Source organism: Bubalus bubalis, chromosome 6, assembly GCF_019923935.1.
Source record: "Bubalus bubalis isolate 160015118507 breed Murrah chromosome 6, NDDB_SH_1, whole genome shotgun sequence".
Lineage (NCBI taxonomy): Eukaryota > Metazoa > Chordata > Mammalia > Artiodactyla > Bovidae > Bubalus > Bubalus bubalis.
In genome coordinates, this window is record NC_059162.1 from 14,461,209 (window position 1) to 14,486,701 (window position 25,493).

Below are 25,493 nucleotides of genomic sequence, written 5' to 3' on the forward strand. Positions count from 1 at the left end.
GGGTGAGAGAGGGGAGCCAGCGAGACTCAAGTGGCCTCCAGGTCTGTGGGACAAAAGTTGGAGGGAGATTTGTGTATGAGAGAAGAGGGGAGGGGGCCTTGGGGAAGGGGGGGCTTTGACAATGAACTTGAGACAAACTTCATTAGCATGCAGGCCTGCTGTCTGTCACGTCGAGCTCAGACTGAGTTCCCATGCAGGCCAGGAAGAGTGGGAGGGAGGGAAAGGGAGGGGCTGAAGGTGGGGGCGAGAGAGAGAAAAGAGACCCGACCATTGTACCATTCTGGGCCCCAGCTTCCACCAAGTATCGGGACCCCAGCCCTGGAAACCAACCCCCAAATTGCTCTCCTCTTCTTAGAACAAGATAATTTATCTCCCACTTTGAATCTGTGGTCCCACCCCTCCTCTTCTCTTGTCTAGACTTCCAAGTGCTGGCTTTCACCACACTGCCCCACCTTGTTCCCCCCTCAAGCTCTCAGCCTTCATCTTCGGATTGCCACTTTTTCCTTCACAGCTAAGGTCTGGATTTGTGATTCGTTGAGCTGACAAGAACAGGGAGCTGGGGGAGGTTTGGGAAAGGGAGACTGGAATACTTTGACCCTCCAAATGACAAACTGTGTCCTCTTTCTATCACTCTTTATCAACTCCACTCCCCACCCTAGACACACATCATTTATCACGCTCTCAAGTTCGAAGGTGAATTAGAACTGGAAGGAGGCTGGGAACGGGGTATCCCGTCACACCCTTTCTCTTGCTTCCTTTGGGAATGAGGGGTCCTGGAGGAACAATAGCTTTCCTTAGTCCCTTCTTCCTGCCTCAGGTTAGAAAAGACAGGAGGAGGAGATGGGAAAGAGTGGAGACGACAAAGACCCCTTCCCTGACAGGCATGAGATGGGAGAAGGAGGGGCTTAATCAGAGTGGGCTGTTATCCTGGGGGGCGGGCGGTGTCTCCAGACAGGGGCAGCACCCCCTGTTTGCTGCCTTTCCAGGGAGGGCAGCACGAGAAAGAAAGAGGGAGGCAAGCAAAATTCCTGAATGGATAGACAGATGCTACGTCATCGGAGCCGCATCCTCCACTCCACAAGAGGCTAGGAGCCAGAGAAAGAGACAGGCCAGCGGCAGGGGCCACCGAGCCAGCGCGCCTCCTCCCAGAAGCCGGTAAGTGGCCATTCATCTGGAAGGGTCCTAGCCCCTCAGACATCTGGGCTGGGGGTGGGAAGGGATCCTTTAAAATCAGTTAGGGCGTCCTACCCTCCCACTTTGCCCACTGGCTAATGGAGGCGGGTGCAGAAATCACAGAAAGGCTGAGGAAAGATTGAGGGGGTGGCCAAAAGGGAAGAGGCGTGTGTGTGTGTGTGTGTGTGTGTGTGTGTGTGTGCAGGAGCAGCTAGCAGAGTGGGATTTCATCTCCCGCTTCCCCATCTATCTATCGAGGTGAGCTGAGGCAGGGCCCTGCCCAGCTGCCCCAGAGCGCCTCTCGGTCTCCCTCCTCCCCGCCAGCCCCGGCCAACCCCGAGACAGCTCACTAAGTTTGTCAATGGGATTCAGGGGGGCTTTAGGGTCACGGTGCTACTGATCCTATTAATCCGCCCCTCCCTTCTCCCCACCAGACAGGGCCAACATCTTAATGCTTGCACAAGAGGAGAGGCAGGAAGGAAGATTGTAGTGGAGATGTGAGGGAAGAGAAAAAACGGTTCTGTATTCAGACTCCTGACCTTCTTTCCTTGCTCTGGCTCTTGCTCCTCTCTGCCCCAGAGACTTCAGGTTTTAGGGGCAGACAAAGTCTGAGGGACTGGGGTCACTGGGGGTTGGGGAAGAAGCCATATCTCTAAAAGGGAGGAGACCAGAATTAGGGGAAAAAAAAAAAAAAACACTTGTAGAATTTAGAGTAATTTTATTTCCCCCTCTCCTTGCTTTTCTCAAGAGCTAGGAGATGGGAAAGGGGCTGAGGGGAGCTTAAAGGCAAGTGAGGTGTTGGGGCAGATGCTTAGGTTCAAAAAGGGGAGAGAACCTTGCCCCAGCCCTCAGGAGACCCATCTGATGGTGGCTTTTTAATTTCTTGTTTTTTAAGAAGGGTCAGAGGAGACAGGAAAGAGGCACTATTCTTATCTCGAGTCCCCACCCGCATGGTGCTTGCTGGGAGGCAGGCTGGGACCCTCGTGGGGTGGCAGAGGCTGGAGGCCAGCAAGTTATTTCTGGTTCCCCAGAGGCCAGCTGTCTGGGAGAGGCTGAGGCTACCAGCCACAGAACAAGCACACATATCCCATGCCTCCAGGGGTGTGGTCCTTGTCACCAGGTCCCCCTGTACATTGTGTGTGTGTGAGGCGGTAGAGTGGGGTGTGGGGCACAGGTCAGCAAGAAGAGGCACAAGCGTTCCAGGGACCCCATGACTCTTTGTGAATAGGGTGAGGGGAGGAGCCAGAGGCTCCTCAATTGCCCTTGTGCTTAATGTCTAGCAATAAGACAAAGTTGGGGTTGGCCCCCACTTTGGCTTGAAGATAATTTCAGACTGAGATGTCCCTTTATGAAATGGATGGGCTGGCAGAGCTGAAGCTGGGCATTAAGTGGGTATTCATGGATGTTAGAAGAGGGGAGAGAGGTATATTCAAAACACCCCCCCTAGAAATCAAGACTGGATTTAAGTCCTAAACCTGCCCCCCAGCCTTCCTTTTTTTCTGATTTCCTCTGCATTTAGGTATGTTATCTTCCTGACTTAAAAAAAAAAAAAAAAAGAAGAAGAATTAATTGTAAAATTGAGTTTGAGGTAGAAGGATTCACTAATTTATCACAACACACACACACAATACACTTCTCTTAGTATTTTAGGACCTGGGCTACCTATAGTATACGTGTCATTCTTCAAAATCATAATTTAGTCTGAAAGCAAAATACTGAGAAAGTAAGACTATAAAATATTGAGACGGGGTTTCATACCCAACATTAAATTAAAAAAAAAAAAACTGCTTTGTGTTCACACCTTTTGTATATGTGAGAGAGAGAAGGAGAAGAAAGGGAGAAAATGGGTAGCTACAGGATATGTCTTTATGGATCTTTAGTGATATGCATGGATAGAAGATAGATAGGTAATGATGAGAAGAGAGAAGAAAGCTGGAGACATAATGTGATTGACAGTGTCTTAAGTACCTAGAACTTTAGAGTTTCCAGTACAGTTACACCTAGATAGACAAAAATATACGCCTGACCCCAGATCCTTCCTTCCATCCTGAGCATGCTTTGTCATGGTGGACCGTGAGCAGCAGGAATCTGGGAGGAGATGGTAGCCACTGGGCAGGGGATTACTCCTGTAGGTTCAATCAGAAGGGCCACAACATCTTCACAGGCTCAGTGCAAATCCCTGGGCCCAGTGATTTCAGAGGGAGTTAGAGGGAGGTTGTGAGGATGGGCCCGGCTTAGAGGTATCCAGGCAAGATGGAGCCAGAGAGCTCAGGCAGGGGTCCTGCCTTCCCTGCCTATCTAGGCTTTTCTCTGCCAGCTGCCTCTCTGTGCAGCCCAGAGCCCTGTTGGTGAAAGAGTGTCAGGGAGACAGGGATGTTAGGGAGAGGATTGGAGCCACAAAAAAGACTTTAACATTTGCATTCTCCTCCTCGACAGGAGCGGAGCATCGGAGAAGAAGCAGCCTCGTTTGCTTCTGGTGTCATCGTAGGTGTCCACCTTTGGCTTTGGGGGTACTTATTTTCTTATTTGTTTCTGATGGTGGTGTTGAGGGGTGGGGTGGAGAAAGAAGCTGGCTCTGCAGTCACCTGAGTTTTCCCCCGTTCCTTATACCTCTCAACCCCCTGCCTGCTCTCTCCTAGCTTTCAGGCCCTGATTTGGGTCTATTCTAATTGTAGTAAGACCTGGATAGTCATTGATAATGGGAATGGAACATGGTGACTTGAGAATGAAGGCCACCCTGTGAGCCCAGTCCCATGAGAGAGAGGAGAGGCCCTGAGGATTCTGGGGACCCTTTGCCCTTCTCTCAGAGGCTCCTGAGGGCAGAGATGGAGGCCCATCGACCCTGGGCGGGTGAGGGTGGGAGGCAGTTAGTTGTAGAGGAGCAGAGTTATGGATGGAACATGGATGATAGAGGTGAGAAAGGAGAGGGGTGTGGGTGGTGGTGAAGGGGGACCTGGAGAGCTTAGACAGCTGTGCGCGGGTGTGTGTGCAGGGTGTGTAAGACCTGGGAGGTGGCTCTGCTGCACATATCTGTACATATGTCACTGTATTTGTCTTAGTTGATAGGCTTGCGTGTATGCGCGTGCATGTATGCATACACAGACCCTTACACATTCATGCTTTGCCCCTCGAGGAGACCATTTGCTTATGGCTGACCACCTCTGTCACCTTCCTGGCTCCATAAGGCTCTCAAGCAAGTGAGCAATGTGTTGAGTTGAAGGAGAGAACTGAGAGCCATCGGGGGAGGCAGTGCTTAGACAAACCTGAGGAATTCTCAGGCTGGCCTCGAACAGGAGGAAACACACTTTGTGGGAAGAGCAGGGTGGTATCTCTGCGGAGAAATCACCCAGATTATATCTCCATTCCCTTTAAACTCATCTGCCTACATAGAGGTTGGTTTTGTGTTGTTGTTTTTTTTGCAGCTTCCCAATTTTTTTTTTTTACTGCCAATTCTTGCTTTTATCTGGTGCAATCCCATAGAAAATGCAAATATTCTGTAGCAAAAGAATAATGTATGATAATGTTCACAATAATGAACCACTAAGACAGAAATAAATATCTGAACCCACCCTCTTCCAAATGCAGCTTTCATCTGTATCTTCAAGGCAAATTAACCTGATAATTGAAACAAAGAACAAATATGCTTTTTATTTAATTACCTGAGTATTTTCAAGAGAGTGGCATGATGCCAAAATATATTTTGGGACCCAAACTAGAAAGATTCATCCAAAAGCTGCATCCAGAGGGCATAATTCAGGCCATGTTTTTCTATACATGGGCCTCTTCAGGGACACAGACAATGGGTGGGCATCGGGGCTGTAGAGGCGGGGGCGGGGACAGGCACTGGCAAAGCACGTATGCTCCTTGGATAACTGAGACACTGAGAGACTCAGACCAGCACCAGGGGTTTGGTATGCTCTCTTCTCAGGCCACCAGAATTTCCCTGGAAGGACTTGGGTGGGGTCTGTAGACCATTGCTCTAAGAACACTGCAGCAGAATGTGCTGTCTGCTGGAAGCAGAGAGTTCTGTTCCAACTGAGGCCTTCCTAGAGGGACTGAGGCTGGTGGGCCAAGAGCAAGGGGGACAAAATGCACCCATTCTGCTCCAGCTGTTAGCTTCTCCCAGGTCTGCTTTATCCAGTTCTTCATAGTAGAAGGGTCTCCTCTGGTCAAAGGAGCTGCCAAATAGTCACTAACATACACCTCCCCCTATCCCCTCTCAGACCCATACACAGATCCCACAGGACACACATTTTGTCAATACCTTCCTTCTCCACCCACGATGGGCTCAGTTCACAGGAAGGCAAACTCAGACTTGCAGCCGCACCCACAGGGACGCACATTCTTCTATCAATTCATCAGTTATTCACCAGGCACCCACTATCTTTTAGGCATAGTGTTAGATACCATAGAGTTGAATATGTATGAAACCACCTCTGACCTTGACGGACTGTCTCTTTTGCTACCCTCAAAGTAGTGTCTTTTTTTGAAACTGGAGCAGCATGGCTTGGTATACAAACCAACCCCAGTTAACATGATGGTGGAGAGTTCTCTCCTTTCACGGCTTGTAGCTCTGTCTCCATTAGAATAAAGGCAGATGCCCCACTCACTCATCATCATTTCTAAGCAGGCACTGTGGGAGATCAGGTTGTCAAGTCCACCCAGACAAAACTAAACAAAACATTACTTCATCAGAAATCTAGGCAGAGAGGGGGATTCCAAGCAGATAGCCCCAGGACAATGTAGAATAATCTCTGTTTTCTTTTGTGCCACCCTCCTCCCCTTATATTTGGACACTGTTTAGACTGAGGTACTCTGGAGGAGCCAAAGCCACAGTAAGATACAAGGGTGGTTAGCTCTTTATCTAGCTATCTGGAGAAAATTAGATATGTACCCATTTCTTTCCTGAACTTGGTTTTTTAGGAAATCCAGTTGAGTTGAATTTGGGCAATAAGTTGGGGGGGGGTTGGTTTCTGTTGGGCAAAAAAAACCCTTTCTGTCCTCCTCTCTGACAAAAATGTGGCTCCTACTGATCCCAACTATTTCTTGCTAGGCTGTCCGGATGGTCCAGCCCTGGGTAAGGAATTGTGGAGCTAAGCTTGGGCCCCATAGAGGCAGGGAACTTGATTGGAAATTAGGGACAGAGAAGAAAGGGGAGAGCCAGCTAGCAACACAGCCTCTTTCCTATTTGCTGGCCCAAGCCTCCAGGCAGTGGGTGAGGGGAAGGTGGAGGGGCAGAAAGGATTTATTTAAAGTGCTTTTAAGAGATCTTGTGGGAGGGGAAGTGGGGAAATACTTGTAGGGGAAGTTGGTGGTGTGTTTGAAGAAGTGTAGTCCCTATTTAGGATTGCTAGAATGTCTAGAGGATGTTAGGTATCCTGTAGAGGGTGTGAGGTGGTATACTGGGAAATACTTGCGGAGGTTTGTAGGTACAAAGAGGCCTATTGTTTCTTTGGGGCCTGGCATGGAGGACTCATTTAGGGGATACATTTAGCAGCACATCAGTAGGGTAGGTCTATCTCCGAGAGCGGGGAGGGTTCGCCTTTCTGCAGCTGTACCCCACCATTGACTCATGTGCTCTCAGTTCTAGGAGGGTGAAGAATTGATACTGTGGCCATTTCTAGAAAGCCTTTCCCTTGGGTAAGGCCCTTGAGACGCTGTGGAGGCAGACAGAGGGGTGAAAGGTGTGCCAAGCACAGCCCCACCGTTAGTGTCCTGTAACCTGGGAAATCAGGCCAACAACTTCAGCTTCCTACTGTCACTCTGGTGGGGAAACAAAGTCCCTGGCCTTTGTCCTATTCCAAAGTACCCCCCACACACACACACACCCCCTACCTCACAATCATGCAGCAGTTATTCAGACTTCCCAGTCTTTGAGGGGAGCACCAAATGAAACCCACAACTAACCAAGGCAAATAGCATTCAGGCTGGGCTTTGTCCTAGACTATGCAGAGGCAGGCCCCCTGGCACGGATAAAACAACCTGGCTGGGTCTGATGGAGAATCCTGGGTCCCCTGGAGGGCACTTCGGTTGTTGTAGGATCCCTGTAGGAAGGAGCCAGCCCAGATTAGGCAGAGGGGCTGGCCTCAGGTATCCAAGTCTTAGAGTTTGTTTGTTTGTTTTTAGAAAAGGAGCCCAGAGGAAGGTGGTGGAGTGATAGGGTAACTCGCGACCTGTCAGGCGCAGCGGCTCAAATGGGAGTTCGCAGCTCGATCAGAGAGAGCTCCACCGATGAGAGAGTCCAGACCCCGCCTGCAGACTGGCGTGTGCCGTTTTCTGATTCTCCCGGCCAGATGGGGATGCAGGTCGGAAAACCTTGTCTGAGAATGATTTTTCTCCCTGTGACTCCGGCTCACCAGACGCCTGGAGATGGAACCCGGGGTGAGGGTGCCAGGCTCGCGATTGGAGGCGCACAGGATGGGGGGAGAAGCGAAAGCGCTAGGGAGGGCCTCCAGGGCTGAGTCAAATCTGTGTGTGTTGCCCAGATTAATGTCAGCTATGATTCACCAGCCTACCCTACCTGGAACTTTGGTGTTGAGAACAAGTTCCTGAGATATTCTCATTCCTGCACAGTGAAAAAGGAGGTCGAGGCTCGCTCACACCCTGCATCTCCCAGTAGGAGTTCCGAACTTCCAGGATCTTTTCCTCGCTGTTTTGGGTTGAAAACCAATAAGGGAGGTTCCTGTCCATCCTAAAAGATTAAGATTACAGTCTGGAATGGGTCAGAATCTTAGAAGCACAAAGGATATCCTGATGCGAGAAGGCCGGTAGAGGTTGAGTCTCCAGTAATCTGGTTCTTTTTGAGGAGATACCACCTGATCTCTTTTCCCATCTTTGAACCCTGGACCTGGTGCAATATACCTTGGATCAAAATGGAAAATGTAGAACCTACAATGAGGTTGGAGATCAAAACCACAAGTGGCAATAGATTGGAGATGGCAGGCAGGTCTCGGGAATGTGTGAGGCAGCAAAAGGCTGAGAATCAGCACACAGACATAGTAGTTCCACCCCCTTCACCGTTCTCCGGGGGGAAGGGCGCCCCAATTGCGCTCTCAGGCTCAACCCGGGAAGGGGGAGGGGCGGAGCCGGTGGGAGAACGAGGCGGTGACGTCAGACTCGGCGAAGCCAATCAGAGGCTGGTCTGGGGAGGGAGCACTAAAGGATGAATGAAAAGTCCGGAGCCGGAGCGCGCCCGGGCCAGAGCAGCGGCAGAGGCTGGGGAGGGAGCTAGGGAGGTGAGCTCTGCCCTGCTCGCCTTGGCTCGGCGGAGGCTGAGATCCCGGCGGGCGCCTCCACCCCGGCGCCCGCTGAGCCCTGGCACCTCGAACCCAGGGCCATGGCGTTCCGTGGGCGGGAACGTGCCGGGAGGACCGCGAGGGAGAGCACTGACGGGCACACTGGGCTCGATGTAAGTGGCCTGGCAGGCTTGGGACACGAGGTGGGTTAGCGCCTTGGGATCCGGCGCCTCCGTGCCTGGGCCTCCGCCAACAGGGGCTGGCCGAGCCCCACACCCTCCTCGGGGCTCCCGGAACCTCCTTGATTCCGATTCCTGATCGGAACCCCATCAACCTACGGCACCTCCTCTGGCTTCGGACCCCCGGCCATTTTCACAGCCCTGGGTGATATCTGGACCTCTTTGTACAAAGCCATTTCTCTGGGGGTCCTGTGGGCCCAGGGACTCGGCTCACCTTCCCAGCCCGCCCTCCGTTTTCTTCCTCCTTCCCCATCTCATGGGTGCGCTATCGGATCCCTTCCCGCGTGGTGCCTCTCCCTGTCCTCTCCTAGAGACACTCGCTAGGGAGTCTCCGGCTTGCCTCCCCGCCCCCATTTCCCTCTCTCTTTGGGTTGCCGGGATTTCCCTGTTTCCTACTGGGACGCCTCCGGGGTTTTACCCCCAGGATTCCGGGGCCCGTTGCCCTTTTTAGTCGGTGGCTAGGATCCAGCTTTTTCTCCCCCCTCCCCCCCGACGCCGCGGCGTGAGCTCCACTTCGCTTCCACCGCCCTCGGGAGTTGGGAGATGTGGTGGAGTCGGCTCCGCTGTTCCCCGCTACGACCCCACGCGGAGGCTTGGGCTTCTCTGAAAGCCAAGGCTCAGGCTATCGGATACGGCTGGATCTTCCAGAGGTGGGGGCAGTGTAGACCCCGTGAGGTTTGCGAGGCCTTTGCCTCGGTCCCTGAAGTCTTCCCGGGTGGCACGAAAAGCCTGCGAGTCCCTCCTCCCAGGGACCAGCGGCACTCTGGCTTCTGGCTCGAATAGGGAGCGGGAAACCAGGCATCGCAAGCTTCTGAGATCCGGGGGCGATTCCCGGACTTCGACGCCATCGGCCGTCGCATCTTTCCACGCCTTTTTCGGTCTCTGTCGTGTCTGTACCGCAGCGTCTCTGAGTCTTTTTCTGTCTTGGACTCTGCTTCTCTCTCTGTCCTCCCCCTCTCCCAGTGTACCCTTTCCCCAACCTCCACCGGCGGGCGACCAGGAGGCTGCGGCGATACAGGCGTGGGCAACGGCAGCCAGGCGGCTGCGTGGAAGAGGCGGCGACTGCAGCCAGGAGGCGGGGTTGGTTGTTATCTTTGGTTATCTAGCTGTATGAGTGGTGTGGAGTCTTCATAAAGCTAGATAACCGAAAGTAAAAATAACCCCATACACTGCGCAGAGGGGCCCCTGGAAAGCTGGCGGCACGGGCGGGCGGGAGGTCTAAGGGAGGGGCTAAAGCCGTGAGGACCCACGGGCCGTGGGAGGCGAGAAGAGGACCCGGCGGCCCTCGGGCCTCAAGACCGCACCGGCTTGGGGCGTCTTTCCACCCTCCAACTTCGGTCCGCGCAGGTAGGAGTCGCAGTCATGTTTCACTTTCGCCAGGCGCGATGCAATGCCTTCCACCGCCTAGTAGCGGGGTAGCAGGAAGGGCGTGATGGTTACCTCCAGAGACCTGGCCGTTTCTGGCACTCAGCGCCCGGGAACGCTGCTCCAAGGGAGAGATCTCTTGAAATCTCGTTTTGGGGTTATTCCGGGCAGTGCCTGGGGTTCCTGGTCCAGGCCTCTCCCGCGGGCGCTGGGAAACGGCTTCCCGCGGGCTATTCACAGCTATTGCTGGGGCCGGAGAGTTTGGGGGAGGTCACCATAGAATGCTAGTCTTGGCTTTGATCTGCTCCCTAAAGCCCCGTCGGTCTATTCAGCTTGGTCGGGTGCTGAGAGTGGCGGAGCGGGAGATAGGCGGAGGGAGGCTGGAAGTACTAGGGGTCCAGGCTGTGTTGCTCATGGGGAGCCTTTTTGCCCAGGCAGGGTTGTGGGCAACGGAGTGCAAAGTATTTCTCAGCCCCCTTGTTTTCATATTCTTTCCTCCTTCCCACTCAGGACCTGAATTTGATGTTTTGCAAAGCTTCTCATGCCAGCTTTCTCTTCACTGACCAAAGGGGTTGTGATGGGGTCTTTCAGGACACACTACCTTCCCACCCCATCCTTACTGTCTTGGAAATCATCTCCAAGAGCAAATGGCCTCAAGGAGCTCAAACACAAAGGAATTTGTAGCTTGGTATTTATGCTGCTGGGAGGAAAGCAAAGAATTAGAGAGATTAATCAGGGCCTTTCCTAAAAGAATCCATTTATCTGGCCTGACCTAAATATTTTAAGCAAAAGAGTGTTTAGGTGCAGTTGGGTGGAGGATGGTCTAGTCACTAGGGAGAATAAAAGTAACAGGCAGCAAAACTAGAAGTAGCTCCCTGTGCATTTATTACCTGTTCCCATCCCAACACACCCCCACCATGCCCCCCTCCACCCCACTCCCGCATTCCAGAACACCGGGCAGGGCCCTAAGGAGTCTAAAGGGAGCAGAACTGGGCAAACGACCTTGTACTGACTCCTGTTTCCCCTGTAAATTTAAAATTTCCTCCCAGGAGCTGATTTTATAGCTAGAAGATTATGATTCAATTATATATTATGTGGCAGGAATATTGGGGAATCCAAACTAAAACAAATGGGCTTCAGAGAGTCCAGAGTACATATGTCTTCTTTCTTCCGAGGTTTGGAGGAAAGGGAGATTAGCAGACTTTGTCTATTTCAGCTCTTTTGAAATCTAGCTTTTTTGGGGGGGGGGGCAACTGGAGACAGGATTAGGGAGTGGGATTGGGGCAGGCACTAATAATCCCTAACGCCACACCGTATTTCTCCTAAGAGCACTCTGCCTGCAAGCCTTTCTTTGATCCTCCAGCCCTGTGAGGTAGCTGTTATTAACCGCATTTTACAAACAGGAGCCACAGACTCAAATAAATCGCTAATGTCACTCAGTGGTTTCAAACCCAATACTTTTTTTTCTTCTCTACTTCTCTACACTTGCCTGAGGGAAGGACTGAGAGGCAAGGTGGATAGGCTGAGATAGGGGTGAGAGGGGAGGGAATCCATGCACCAGGGGAGAAGGAAAGCCGGCTGAGAGATGCAAGGCCTGGTTGTGAACACAGGTTGACCTTTTTTTTTTTTAACTTTTCTTATAGCTGGCTAGAAATATGTATTCTGGATCTGCTAAGGCTCATAAGGCTCATCCACATGAGACTCAACCTATATTATTAGCCATACAATTTGGGTTTATATTATTATTGTCATATTCTATTAGCACATTTGACCACAGAATCTCCAAAGGAGAAGAGAGGGCCTGAGGGAAGTGGTGGGTTGAGGGTTTACATCGGACAAAACAAGCTCCTCGGTGGAAAGGGCAAATAGAAGCCAGGAGAGTTGTTGGGGGGGGGGTGAGGGTTTGCATCTGCCTCATGTGTGGGTGTATAGATGGGGTTGTCAAGAGAATGATGGGTGACAATGTTCGTGAGCTGTATATGTCTGCTTATGAGGGTGAGAAACGGAGTGATGTGTGAGCTGGTGTGAGATTGGATGTGTGTGATCCCTGATGGGGAGGAAGCTCTAATGTGAGATTAGGAATTCCTGGCTACTTATAGCTATAAATCCAATAGAGAAAGAGACACTCTGGAATATGGAGGGGTTTACCAAATGCTGCCGTCACAGTGACACCACAGAGTCCTCCTTCTGCCTTCCCAACCTTTATACCAAATAGCACCTTTTTCAGCTAAACCCAGTAGGAGAACTGATGGAATGGGGATGCGTGGGGGCAGGGTTGAAATTTCTCTTTTGTATCATTACATTTCTGTGTCCAAGAATTTTTAGGTCTGTTCACATCTTGCTATAGCCACCTATTCCTACTGGAAAACAAATTCTAAGCTGGTTTCTTTACCCATTTCTCTCCTCAGTCCTTTATCCCAATACCCTCTCTCCTATTGAATTCGGAGTCCAGAAGTTCAAAGGCAATTTTCTTCTAAATATTTGTCTCAAGTTTTGCATTTTCACTCACACCCTCACCCCGGGGCAAATTTTTCATAGGTCTAGGCATCAAAAGGGTTTTGTTGAAAGATCCTTGCAATAATAGAAATAATCACAGTCAGAAGTCTAGGGAGAGAAAGAGAATGAGCAAATGTGACTGAACACGGTCTAGATTTAGGTGCCATTATTTACCAGCTTCTGATCAGATATTTGTTCAGTGGGGGTAAGAATTTGTATCCTCAGGATTGTTACATGGAACAAATGAAGAATTCTCTATAAATAAAGATCTTGTACATTATGATCCCCACAGGTAATGAGTAATTCTTTGACTGCAGAGGGGGATAAAGGCTACAGTTTGGAACAACTGTTTGAAAGCATATGATTGATCTCAGAATGCAAAAAAGGACAGCTTTTTGGCATATTCTAGGCTGAGGATCTCAAAAGATTTAAATTTAAGGAAGTTCCTCTTCCTCTTCTAGCTTTGAAATCAAGGAGGGACTCTTGGGACCTGAGGAAGCTGTGTCTGAAGCTTGGGGGAAGAGGAACAGACTCTGGAAAGTCTGTTAAGGAAAGAGGCTGGAGTCCACATGGCAGAATGGCCTTTGAATTTTTTCCTCCTTAATAAATCTTACCAGGTATTGGTAAGAGTACTTAGGATTGGTAAACTGACTTATGTAGATAGAGAGATATGGCTTGTATAAATGACAATTCCAAATTTATCCTATTAAGCTTCTAGAGTTACTAAAAAGAGTTTATTAAATTAAAGGACCAGATAGTGGGTGTAATTAAGGAACTAAAGAGCATGCAGACTTTTCTTCATTGCTCAGTGACTCACAGAAGGAATGTTTTCTGTCCTTTGGCCTCCCAGCCCCAGCCCCCACCTTCTCAACCATCTACTCCTGATTCCTAAGGTTGATACCTCACCAGAGAGCACAGGCCCCTCTGCATTCTTCCACATCTGGAAGTCTTTCTTGAGTTCTGGACTTCCCGAGGCTTGGGAGTGGGGATCCTGATATTTATTTTTCCACCTCCTTTCCACTCGGATATTCTGGGGATATTTGACCTTTCTTCCTCCCTTCCTTTGCTACTGAGACCTCAGAGATCTTGAGTAGTTATAGCACTGTCTCATCCAGGGCAGGGTGTGCCAACTTCCCTAGTTGTTAAATGAGTTTCGGTTAATGCTTTAAAATTACTGAGAGGAAAGAATAGGCAAAACTATAAAAAACATTCTTGGAGCTCTGAGGAGAATGAGGAGTAGGGCTATGGAAGGTAAGGTTGGGCTGGAGCGTATTTAGATAGGAGAGAGTTAGAGAAAAGGGGAACCCTTCTTTGCCACCCAGGCTCTCCCAGGGCTCAGAGCAACACCCTCCTCCTCCTGCCCTAATCCCCCCATTAAGGCTGCTCTGAGTTTGTTATGACAGCGGCTGAAGGCAGCTGAATTGCTGTTTGCTGTGTCTGCTAATTGGACTGAAGGGTTGGAATCTGGACACTGAAAGAGACCATTGTTGCTGTTTACCTTCCACAACTGCCTCCCTGGGGACCTTCTGGGTGAAGGGGAACAGCATGCCCTTGGGGTCATTGCACCCATTCCCTGTCTCTGTGCAAGGGACCAGGGTGGGGGGAAGTGTATCTCATTGCCTGGGGTAGTGTAAGCTCTCACAGCAGGGAAGGGACAGGCCCAACACCTGAGTCAGTCTCCAGGTCAGGCTTGGGGCCACTGAGAACTCCTAGGCAAGGGGAGGTTACACGGGCTTGTCCTTCTCCTCCCTATTCATTCCCTTCTTCAGGGGCCCTAGCCTTGCCCTCTTCCTCCAGCTGATCAGGCTTAACCCCTGAAAATTTTCACATTTGCTTTCTTCCAGACCAGTGATTCTCAACTTGGTTATGCACTAAAATCACCTAGGAAGCTTTTTAAAAGTTACTGATATTTGGCTCCAGCACATCCCAGAGTGCCTGAGAATAAGGCCTAGGCATCAATATCATTTAAAAGCTCCCTTGGTATTTCTAAATGTGCAGTTAGGGTTAAGAACCACTGATATAGTCTTATCACTCTGCCTGGCAAACACACACTCACACACATACACACACAGGTACACATGCAAGCAGACACACACATGCCCTTTCCTATCTTTCCTACCTTTCTACCCACCCCCTCAAGCTCCTAATAGCTATAATACTATCAGGCAGATTGTATATCTTCTTCATCTTTATTACTGAATTCCTTGTAGGAGCCTTAGAATTTAGGATGGAATTTAGAGGTCTGTAATCCATCAACTGCTTCAACCTGAACAATACCCTAAGGGCAGGAACTATGACTCCATCTCCCTGTGGATTTCTGAGTAGGATCCAGATGAGGACTGAGCTAATCTGGGACACTTACATCATTAGGGATGGAGGAGTGTGAGGATTAGAGTTTCATTGACTCTTGATCTCTTCCTTCCCCAAAGTAGTATTGGCTATTTGGAGATCTTCAGAGAGGAGATACAGATGTATTTCTGAAGAAATACATTTGCCCCTCTCCTTACTGTTTCTAAATGTTTCTGCTTCTTCTCTTCGCTTTAGTTTTCACCTGGGGTGAATGGGTGTTCCACCACTCTCCTGCCCTTTTTCCGCCACAAGAGCACCAGAACCGTATCCAGCACCATGGACAGCTCCCAGGCGATGAATGAGGTGGCTGTGCTGACCCCCTTTGCAGGGGTTAGGAGGGGATCCTGTCTGCACGGCTGTATATAAAAGACTAGAGTTTTAATCTTTGGGAGTTGTTTGCAGGCAGTTGTTAAGTCTCAGGGAGAGGAGGAGGCTGATGGCAGTTGTCATTCCATCTCCAGGAAATTGGGTTTGTCCACTTTGGAGAGTCTGAATGAGAGGGCTCCAGCAGCAGAAAGGTTGAGGGTTAAATTTCTGGAAGAATTTAAGCTAAGGTCATATAGGATTCAGGCTGCCCTGGTGGCTCAGAGGTAAATAAGCCATCTGCCAATCCAGGAGACACTGGAGACCCTGGTTGGATCCCTGGGTCAGGAAGATCCTCTGGAGGAGGAAATGGCAATGCACCCCAGTATTCTTGCCTGGGAAATCCCATGGACAGAGGAGCCTGGTGAGCTATAGTCCATGGGGTTGCAAAAGAGTCAGATACAACTGAGCAATGAAACAATAACAACACGTAAGAAACAGAGTGTGTGGATCAGGTAGAGCCTTAGATGGCATCAATTCTATATCCCTCATTTTACAGATTCCCAAGAGAGTGGAAGAGATATGACCAAGGTCACTCAGCTGGTTAGTGGAAAAGCCAAAATCCTGGTTTTGGATTTGGCTTTGGAAAGGCCAGGCTCCTGGTTTCCATCCTGGCCCTGTTTATTGTATCTGATACCTCTTTAAGGACTCTCCCTGCTTGAGTTGGGTAGAGCAGGCCTATTGCAGGTAGGTAGAGTTCACTGATTGTCCCCATACAAAAAAGGACAGGATGTATGTCCGGGCATATGAGGTGTCCACACAAGCCAGGAAGAGCTGGAATTGACTGTTCTGTCTGAGAAGGCTTGAAAGGGAGGCCTCAGGGAGAAGCACAGGGGAAGGCATACCTAGCAGTAGCTGATAAGCCCATGGGAGGAAAGGCAAGGAGGCAACCATCTGCCAGGGCAGAGAGGGCAGTGGATGGCCACAAGGAGTCTCCAGAGGCCAGCAAGAGCCACACAGACTGGAACGCAGCCTGGGAAAGGCCCTTCTGTGTGCCCAGTCCTGCCCCCCCCAACACCGAAAGCCTAGAAACAAAGGGGCCATTCTCTCTAGGATTTGATGCCGCCATCTCCGGCTGGCAGTGCCAGGTGGTGGGGGCATCAGGGGGTGTCAATCCATTATCCCCCCGAACTCTCTAGGTCCTCTGGGGCTGGATGTTGGGAAGGTGGGTGTTCCATGCTATGTTGCCATGGCAACCACCCCAACCCTCACCTTCCAAAGCACAAAGAGAGACAGCTTGTACCCCCCACTCCCAGGAAGAACCTGGGTCTGGTTGGGAATCTTCCCTTGGGAATCCTCCTTTCTGATGCACAAGCCATGGTGTGCATAAGCATCACCCTCTTTTCAGCTGAAGGTTCAGCCATCAGCGGACCATATAGGCAGGGATGCTGGTATATCCAGAGTCTCTGGGCAAAGTTGTGTAAGAGAGTCCCTTGTACTTGATCCTCTCTCCCTCCAAGCTCTCCCGTCCCTCACCTATAGCCAAGGCCATCCTAGGCCTCCTCAGCTGAAGTGACAGGGCCTTGACCTTCTTCTCTTTCCCAGAAGTGAAGGACACCTCACTATTCCCAGCAAGCCCCCAGGCTGTGGGAACGGAGAAGAGGGGGTCACTCCTGCCACCTTCCATCTGCACCCTCCGCCATTACTCATTAGGCATTCTGCCCCTCCTTCCGCTCGTTAAGCCTGATTTGCATATATTTGCATAATACAACTCATTTGCATTCCAGGAGGCTCTTGGTAGGAGCCAGGAGAAAAGGGGAGGGGGGCCGGAGAAGAGAGAAAAGGGGAGAGATTTTGTTTTCATCAAAGTATGTGTGTTGGGGAGGGGGAGGTGACAGGAAGAAGACCGAAATAAAAACTCACACTACTTTCTTTCTTCCTTTCTGCTCTCCCTCCCTGAGCTGGACTCAAATGCCAAAAAGAGATGCCAAGGGGCCGGCTTTTCTGTCCTTTTTTTGTCTTGCTTCCTCCGGCCTTGGCTCCCCAGCCTGGCCCCCCACCTTGTTGGGCTCAGGCTTCAGAAAGAAAGGGGCAGGGGTAGGAAGCAAGGCTGTGGGAACGGAAAAGGGAGGCCACCATCTTAGGTAGCCGGAACCGATAAAATGGCCGCCTCTGACAGGTGTGGGCTGAGAGCCAGCCCTGGCTGGAGGGCATGCAGGGAGGTGAGACCACAGGAAGGACTTTCTGGCTGACCAGGAACACTGTTGAGTCTTCCTCCTAGTGGAATTGGGAAAAGAGGATGGGGCGAGAAGGAAGGAAGGAGAGATGAGAGACGGCAGCCCAGGGCAGGCATGAGCCTCACACAGGAGCAGGGCTGGTAGAGAGGCCTCTGTGCTGAGTTTAGTTCCAGACCACTAATGAGTGTCAGTGGATGGAGGACTACAAATAGTTACAAAAAAAAAAACAAACACTGGAGGAATCAGAACTGGGAGTATCAGCAGGAGAGGGAAGGGGCAAAGATATGGGCAGGCAGGATAATCTGTCAGTTTGAGGGGTCTGTGAAGGGCTGCTATGTACTTGAGATGAAGTTCCCAGTCTTCTCTCCTCAGCCCATCAGTCTGGCTTCCACCTTCATGACTAGTCATACCTGTACCTTCTCCAGCCACTCACATAGACTCTTCAGCCAGACCCAGTGGCCCTTGTTTAAGCCTGGTGACCTCTGGGGAACATTTCATACTGATGTCTTCTCCTTTTGCCTTTGGTTCTTCTGTTGTATCCCTGATATGTGTTCTGGGTTCTAGTCATTCAGTCCTCTGGGTAGATCAAGTCTCCAGCCAGAAGTGTTTCCCAAGGTTTTGCTCAGTTTATTTTTCCTTTCCATTCACATCCTTTTACTTTTTATCATTTCAACCATCATTTGGAATTATTAACACTCATTTCTTTAAACTCAAGACTTGTACCCTAACTACCACCTGTGGTCCTGCCACTAGGCTCTTAGATCAGACTGGAGTGGTGCATCTGATTGGCTAATCCTGGATCACATGACCAGGCCCTGGTTGCAAGGAAACCTGGGAAAGTTGTTCAGTCACTCAATCATGTCTGACTCTTTGTGACCCCATGGACTGCAGCATACCAGGCTTCCCTATCCTTCACTAACTCCTGGAGTTTGCTCAAACTCATGTCCATTGAGTCGATGATGCCATACAACCATCTCATCCTTTGGTTTCTGCAGTGGCATATAAGTACAGCCTCCCTCCAAAACTCCTGAGATGGCCCTTCCTCAGACATAAGGAAGGCATTCAGAAGTTTATTCACTCAGTATTGTGCTTCAAGACTTGCCCCACATTCCTGCTTCCCTACCTCTATCAAGAGCATCATTAAATTTCTAGGTCCTCTACAAATCCTGAGCATTATCCTGGGATTTGCCCTCTTCCTTCCCCTTCACCCAGATCATTCACATCAGAACCCACCCCTTCGTCCTGTGTAGTGCTTCCCATGTCCATGCCTTCTTTTCCCTTACCTGTCAGCTCGTTCATTCAACAGGCATTTATTGGGCACCTACTGTGTGCCAAGTGCTATGCTGAAGAGGAAGGTGGAATGCAAAGCTGCTTTGAGGGCCTAGACACCTAGTGGGGAGGCAGACACAAGTGATTAGAAGATAGTATGAAGGCTGCGGTCCGGAAGACCTTTGCGTGGGGACAGCATGGGGGCTGAAGCCCTGGGATATCTTAGAGGAGTTGAGGAAGGCTTCCTGGAGGGCCGCCAAAAGATAATCAAATAAAAGGGATAAACGTGATCGAAGGTAAGCAGGGGGCTGACAGTCTAAGGAGTTGGAGTAAGTGCCTAGTGGGGCATGGATAGCATATGTGAAGGCAAGAAGGTATGAAAAAGCAGGTTATATCAGGTGACTATAGTGTCCATCAGAGGGAGTCTGGAGTGGGAGGAGATGGGAAATGGAGTCAGAAATCCAGTTATTAGGAGACTTATATGTTTCACCAGGGCAATTGGGTTTGATAGGGGTACTGGGAAGTTAGCTGACAGCCTCAGAGATGCTGGGTGTGGAGTATGGCTCAGGGGCAGCACCTAACCACCCACAGCATGCAAGGGGATACCCAAATCTAGCTGCCCACTGAGCCCGGCACCAACCAAATATTTAACTGCCTCTTGGCTGGTACTGAACAAACGGAGGATCATGAAAGGACAGTGTCACCTGAAGAAGGGTCTCTGCCTCTCCCCCATCTAGAATCACCCTCGCTCCTCTCAGCCACACACACCTGCAGGCTCAGGAAGCTCCCCGGGAGGAGATGCAGAGAAGCCAAGGTTGGTCCCCAGCACTGTGAGTGCCCTGAGGTCAGGGCAGGGGATGGGCCTCTGAGTGTAGAACAGGGAGGTTTGGTCTTGGAAACTTCCTGGAGGACAGAGTGATGGAGAGTGCAAGGGAGGATCCAGGGTGGGCCAAGGCTCCGAGGAGATTCTTTCCAGAGAAGGGGTGAGAGGCTGGAGAGACAACTGAGGAAAGGATGAGGCCACTGCGGGCCACTCGGGTGGAATGGGCATGGCGGGGGGTGCTGCCTACCGCCCCTCCCCCAGGCCCAGCCTCTGCACAAAGGCCTCTCTGTGAGTGGCTGTGGAAGTGGCCCTGTCAGGTGAGGGGGCTTAGCTCTCAGTGCCCATTGTGGGTGAGCTGGAATGGGGTTGGAGGAGCAGGAGGATAAGGGGTGGCTTCAAGCTTTAATCGAGTCCTAGAAGAAATAGAAGCCAAGACTTGGCCAGGGAGGCCATTCCCAGGACAGGCTCCTCTCCACACCAAGGCCCTGCCCCGCTCCCTTTCCATGTCTTTCCAGGTGTGACTGCAAGGCCTGTCCAGCCTGCCTTCCCCAACTGTACATGCCCTCCCACAGTGCCTCTGAGGCTGGCCCCACACAGACCCTCTTTCTTCTTCTCGGCAGAGAGTCCCCTCCAGCTCTGTATGGAGCTACCCCTTTAGAGACCGCTGTGTTGGGAGGGTGGAAATTCAAGTCTGACCAGAGCTCAAAAGGAGTCTAAGGTCCCTTCAGTCTCCAAACCCAGGGGGTTTTCTCTCCTTGCCTGGCCTCAGCATCACACTGAGCACCACACACAGTGTGGGTCAGACCTCCCCTACCTCCAATCCCCATTGTGTACGCTCTCCTAGCTAATAAAAGTTTGGACTGGGCACTGGAAGTGGTAGAATGATAGAAGACACACCTCAGTTTATAGGTTGCTCACAGATTTGGTGGAGGGGCTCCATCCACAAGAAGAACAGCAAAAGAAGGAGGTTTGGCATTTTGACTCTGGAGACAGGCTGGTCAAGAGACAAATTCTGTCTTCCCTCCCTTACTAGCTGTGCGCGTGCATGCTCAGTCACTCAGTGGTGTCCAACTCTTTGCAATCCCACGGACTGTAGCCTTCCAGGTTCCTCTGTCCGTGGAATTCTCCAGGCAAGAATACTGAAGGAGGTTGCCATTCCCTTCTCCAGGAACCTTCCTGACCCAGGGATTGAACTTGCCTCTCCTGCTTCTCCTGTATCGGCAGGCAGATTCTTTACCACTGAGCCACCTGGGAAGCCCTACTAGCTGCGTGGCCTTAGGCAAGTAACTTAATGTCTTGGATCCTAGCTTCCTTCCACAGTTATCCTGAGGATCAAATGGATCAGTGTGGAGGAAAGTGTTTGACAAGACTGTGTGCAGATGTCCAGTGCCCCTTCTAAATGACACAGAGGAACTGAGGGACGCAGAGTTAAAGGGGCCACTATAGACAGGTGGGGACAATCAAGGATGGCCTCCAAAGTTTGGAAGTGAGGGAGTGGATTGCTGGGGAGACGAGCAAAGGGACTCTGGACTGTCTGGGAGGCATGGCCAGGCTCTGTGGACTGGTTCTCTCTGGTCTCAGGCGGGCCAGCATCTTGCTGAGACTGGCTTGGGAGGCATTTGTTTCTAACTAAGTGGCCAAATGGACTCCATGGCCACAGCTTCTTTCATCCTTCTCAGGAAGAATTTCCCGCTGGCCCTGTGGGGACACTGTCCAGCACTTCTGGGAAGAGAGGGAGGGCGGAGTGAGGCCCGATTTCCCCACATTGCCCCGACCTGCTCTGCTCCCTCATCTCAGAGTTCACCAGAGGGAACATTAGCCAGACACTGTGACCCGCCCTCCCCCCCCACACACACACTGAATGTGTACAAAATGGTACCTCCAAGCCCCACCACTTTGGACCCTCCCAAGTCCCTGATTTTATGGTTCCTTATCAATGTCAGGAATGTGCTAAATTCAGACCAATTTAGATCTCTTGGCCTGTGGGCCAGGGAGACTGAACAGGAGGGTCTTTTGTCTCTGAGCAGTCATTCCTTGTTGTACACAAGCGAGAGTCAGGAGAGGGAATGATTTTGGCATCATCCCCCACAGATAGCATTGGAGTCTTTCAGCCTGGAGGGAAAGGCCAGGCTGAGGCTGGCATATGGAGGGAGAGCCCTGGGCACAGGGGGCATGAGCATCACCCAGCTGGGGCTACCTTCTGCTGGGTTTGTCCATCCGGCACCAGCTGGCTTCCCGGCACTGCCCCCGCAACCAACCAGACTCCTTCTTCTGCTGTTACCATGGCAATTGGCTGCCATCTTGTACTCGGGGCACGATCTCATATCCGGATTTTACCATGGGGTTCCTGGAGGATGGGAGATAGTTCTCAGGGGATTTAGCCTTCCTCCTGATATCCACCCAATAAAAATTCCTATTAATGTATGATTTTTTTTTTAATTAAAAAAAAAAACCGGAGGCTTACTGTATGTCAGGCTCTGCTAAATACTCCCTATGTGTTATTTAATATGTGAGGTAAATGAGGTTAATGAGGTAAAATTTAAGAGAGTGCCACTCAGGTTCCTGTTTCTGTGACAGACTTCTCTCTCCAACCAGGAAATTCCATGATCTTGCTTATTCCTGTCTTGGAAAGTCCTTTCCAATGTCTAAGCAAGATCTGTACTGCTGAAGTACCAGTTCTTTGACCTATGGCTTGACATGGCTGATTTGAGAGGTAAGGAAGGACGCACCCCCCAGCTTCAGCCACATTATTGAGCTTCTCGGGCTCCAGCTGTTGGGATAGGAGAGCTGAGACTTGGGTAGACTGGGGAGAGGCTCAGGTGCCCCTTAAAGACTTGGAGGTCCCAAGGCTGAAACTGTTGTTTGGAGAAGTAGAGTCAGTGTCACAAAATGCTTTGTAATCTCCCCTCCTTGTCCCCCTCCCCACCCAGAAAGAGGCAGGAGCAGGAGGCCATTGGAACGTAGTAGTCTCCCAGGCTCCTCCATCCAGTCATAGGGGAGCTTCCATCCAACAGGGTCCCCAAGAGATCTTGGGATGGTGAGACTTCCCTCCCTCTGGAGCTCAAGCAGAGGCCGAGAATGGTCACCTTGAGTTAGAGGGGCACCTCTAAGGGGCATCGAACAGGGGCCAGCTTTGCAGGGGAATCGTGAATGAGGAGCAGGTGGAGAGAGACAGGCCATTCTCAACTGAAGAAGGGTGGGCTGATGGGGAAGGCCTAGGGATAATTTATGATATCATTGTTCCCCGCCCCACTTTCCCAGCCCCCACCCTCTTCCCAGCCCCCTACTGTACGGTTGCTAGGAGATGCTCCCTCTGTCTGGAGCTGGGAGGGTGTAACAGGCGGAGACTGTTCCATCTGGGCCCCTCCCCCCCCCACCCAGGGGAGGCCCCACACTGAGCTTCTTCTACCACCCCTTCCCAGGCCACAGCAGACACCAGTCTCCTCTGTTGTCCCCCCAAATCCAGCCAGTCTGGGGCTAGCAGTGTTCCCAGACAGGCTGAGGATCTGGAGCAAGGAAGGGCAAAGGGAGCTGAGGAGGGACTTAGTGGGGACACTGAGGAGCAGCTGGCTTACCTCAGGGCCCCTGGGAGCCAGCCCAGGCTGGGCAGAGGACCGAGAGGGGTCAGGGACACAGGCCTCAAGGAGCCCAGGTTTGAGGGAGACTGAGTGTTTACCTTTAGGGAGCTTCCAGTATGATGCGTGAGGCAGCCCTCCCATCCCCCCCACACACACATCAAGGTTGGGGGCCTGGCAAAGGTGGGCAGGGCAAGGGGCAGGGCAGGGGAAGAGGGAGGTGGGGTATGGAGGCAAGACTTGCAAGTCTAGGTGGGAGGAAGGTGACAGTGATCTGAGCAGAGCGGGCAATGCAGGGGTGTGGCCCAGAGACCCTCCTCTTTCCAAAATTCTCTTCTCAGACTTTCAGGCCTTTTGAGAAGTCGCGTGAAGTGAATTTTGGGGGGCTCCCAATTCCACGTGGGGCAGGAAAGGAATGCTGTGCCCACAACTGTGCTTCTGATGCTTGATTTCTCAGTTCAGCCGCTTAGTTGTGTCCGATACTTTGCGACCTCATGGACTGTGTAGCGCGCCAGGCTTACCTGTCCTTCACCAGCTACCGGAACTTGCTCAAACTCATCTCCATCGAGTCCGTGATGCCATTCAACCATTTCGTCCTCTGTCATCCCTTTCTCCTCCTGCCCTCAATCCTGCCCAGCACCAGATTTCTGTGTAACCCCTCTTGATTTTATTCTTTCCTAGGTACAGCTTCCCACCACCCAGGAAGGAAGGAACTGGCCTGGATTTTGGCAACCTCTTGCTTGTGTAAGCCCTTTCTTAGCCATTGTCTCAGTTGATCACCCAATGGTCCTGAAAAATTGGTGATACTGTCCCCACTTTACAAAGGCATAATCGGAGCCCCAAGTCAGAGGAGTAGGAAGCTGGGTTGAGCATCAAATGGGGCTTGGTGGATTCCAGAGCATATGCTGTCTCCCTCCCCTGTGCCGACTTCCTGCAGAACATGTTCCAAACACAAGCAGAGGGACTGAAAGGAGAAGAGGACCAAATGGGCAGGGGGGCTTCTCTGCATATTCTCAGGGGAGGAAGGCCACTCCTTCTCAGGTGCAGGGGTGAAGTCTGAGGAATGCTGAAACAGACCTTGCAAGTTGAAGATGTGGCTGGGGAAGAAGCCACAGGAGCTGTAGAAGTCAACAAAATCTTTTCAGGTTAGTCTCTGACCAAGGAAATATGCTTCCCGTCTTCCTGAAGCAAGTGCCCTGGGCTACCACCTAGCCCCTCCCCTGCTGGGGATCAGAATTCCTGCCCTGGGCATCCCCTCCCACTCCCCCACCATGGCCCTGGATAGAGCACCTAGAAGAGATGCCTAGACTCAGCCACTGTCATGGTGGCCCCCTTTTTCATGGAGCCCTCCCTGGACTTTCACCTTTCCTGGCCACTGGACAGTTGCCCTCTGTCTCCTGCTAAGGTTTCCTTCCATCCAAAAAGAACCTTTTTTAATCTTGCCTTTTTTTTTTTCTTTTCAGACCAAAAAGAAGAACCTACTTCATCCAGTTGGCTTCGGTGCCTTGTGAGAAGCCTTCCTGATTGGCTGAAAGATGAGGCTAAATTCTAGCAAGTTGAGTGGCTCCTTCAAGAAGCCTGTGTGCAGGATAGAAGTGGAGAGGCCATAGCCTCCAGCCTGGGCAGCCCATTGGCACCTGGAGCCACCTCAACTTTGCCTCCCCTTTGCTCCTGTGTCTATAAGCTGCCCATCCCAGCCCATCCTGGTTTCTCCTGTGTCTTCTGAGCTGAGATTTCTCTGAGATGGAAGCCCCATCTCATGTCTAATAAAGACTCTTGAATACTGAACAACATTACTGGTGGTAGTGGATGTGCCTGGGCAGGGGAGGGGCTGGATAAGAGGAGAGTAGTTACCAGGTTCCCTCTGAGACACGGGTCCCCTACCTCTGGGATCTAAGGCCTGATGGTCTGAGGTGGAGCTGATGTAATCATAGTAGAAATAAAGCACACAAAAATAAATGTAACAGTCTTGAATCATCTCAAAACCATCCACCCACTCGGGTCCATGGAAAAATTGTCTTTCATAAAACCGGTCCTTGGTGTTAAAAAGGTTGGGGATCACTGCTCTGAGAGACCAGTGCTGTAGAAGCCACCATGGCAACAAAATGGCGAAGCCTCACGAAGACAGAGCCTCCACCTGTGCAGGGTGGGCGGGGCGCAGGTGGGCTCCTTCCACCTCTCTGAGCCGCCCCAGGCTTCCGGGAACACTGTCCATGATCTGGTTAGTTCCAGCTCCGAGCAGTGGGCTGACGCTCCCAGCCCAGGAGGCCCCTAGGTGCCATCCCAAGAACCAAGAGAATGAGAGAGGACAGGGATGCTCCCCTGGAATGCCTGTGTGGGAGGTCACCGGGTGGCCCTCTATCTTGGTCGTGATGGGACACATCCTTAGAAATGTTCTCCAGGGTTTGAGCAGGCCAAAGAGAAAGAGC

General features: G+C 51.2%; 1 protein-coding gene across 26 annotated transcripts; it reads left to right on the forward strand.

The window, feature by feature from the left end:
* Nucleotides 1–347: 347 nt before the first annotated feature.
* MIR9-1HG (MIR9-1 host gene) lies at nucleotides 348–24,857 on the forward strand. Of its 26 annotated transcripts, none has more exons than XR_003109951.3 (6): nucleotides 924–1,155; nucleotides 3,610–3,683; nucleotides 22,085–22,202; nucleotides 23,746–23,808; nucleotides 24,106–24,209; nucleotides 24,528–24,857. XR_003109951.3 is itself a non-coding variant. In XM_045165997.1 (4 exons), exons 1-4 carry the CDS (start codon nucleotides 884–886, stop codon nucleotides 24,586–24,588), a joined length of 444 nt encoding a protein of 147 aa, XP_045021932.1. In that variant the 5' UTR covers nucleotides 765–883; the 3' UTR covers nucleotides 24,589–24,857. The 26 variants fall into 26 exon arrangements, 2 of the variants coding, with proteins under 2 accessions (XP_045021932.1, XP_025143450.1); XR_003109941.3 differs by having other exon boundaries at nucleotides 928–1,155; nucleotides 24,002–24,209; XR_003109946.3 differs by having other exon boundaries at nucleotides 929–1,155; nucleotides 24,082–24,209.
* The last annotated feature ends 636 nt before the right edge of the window (nucleotides 24,858–25,493 follow it).

Bases quoted from the DNA above. Each gene is read 5' to 3' on its own strand.
- MIR9-1HG (XM_045165997.1), top strand. From the start codon at position 884: ATGAGATGGGAGAAGGAGGGGCTTAATCAGAGTGGGCTGTTATCCTGG. The intron at 1,156-3,609 runs GTAAGTGGCCAT...CCTCCTCGACAG, and splicing joins GCGCCTCCTCCCAGAAGCCG to GAGCGGAGCATCGGAGAAGA. The intron at 23,809-24,527 runs GTAAGCCCTTTC...TTTTCTTTTCAG, and splicing joins TTTGGCAACCTCTTGCTTGT to ACCAAAAAGAAGAACCTACT.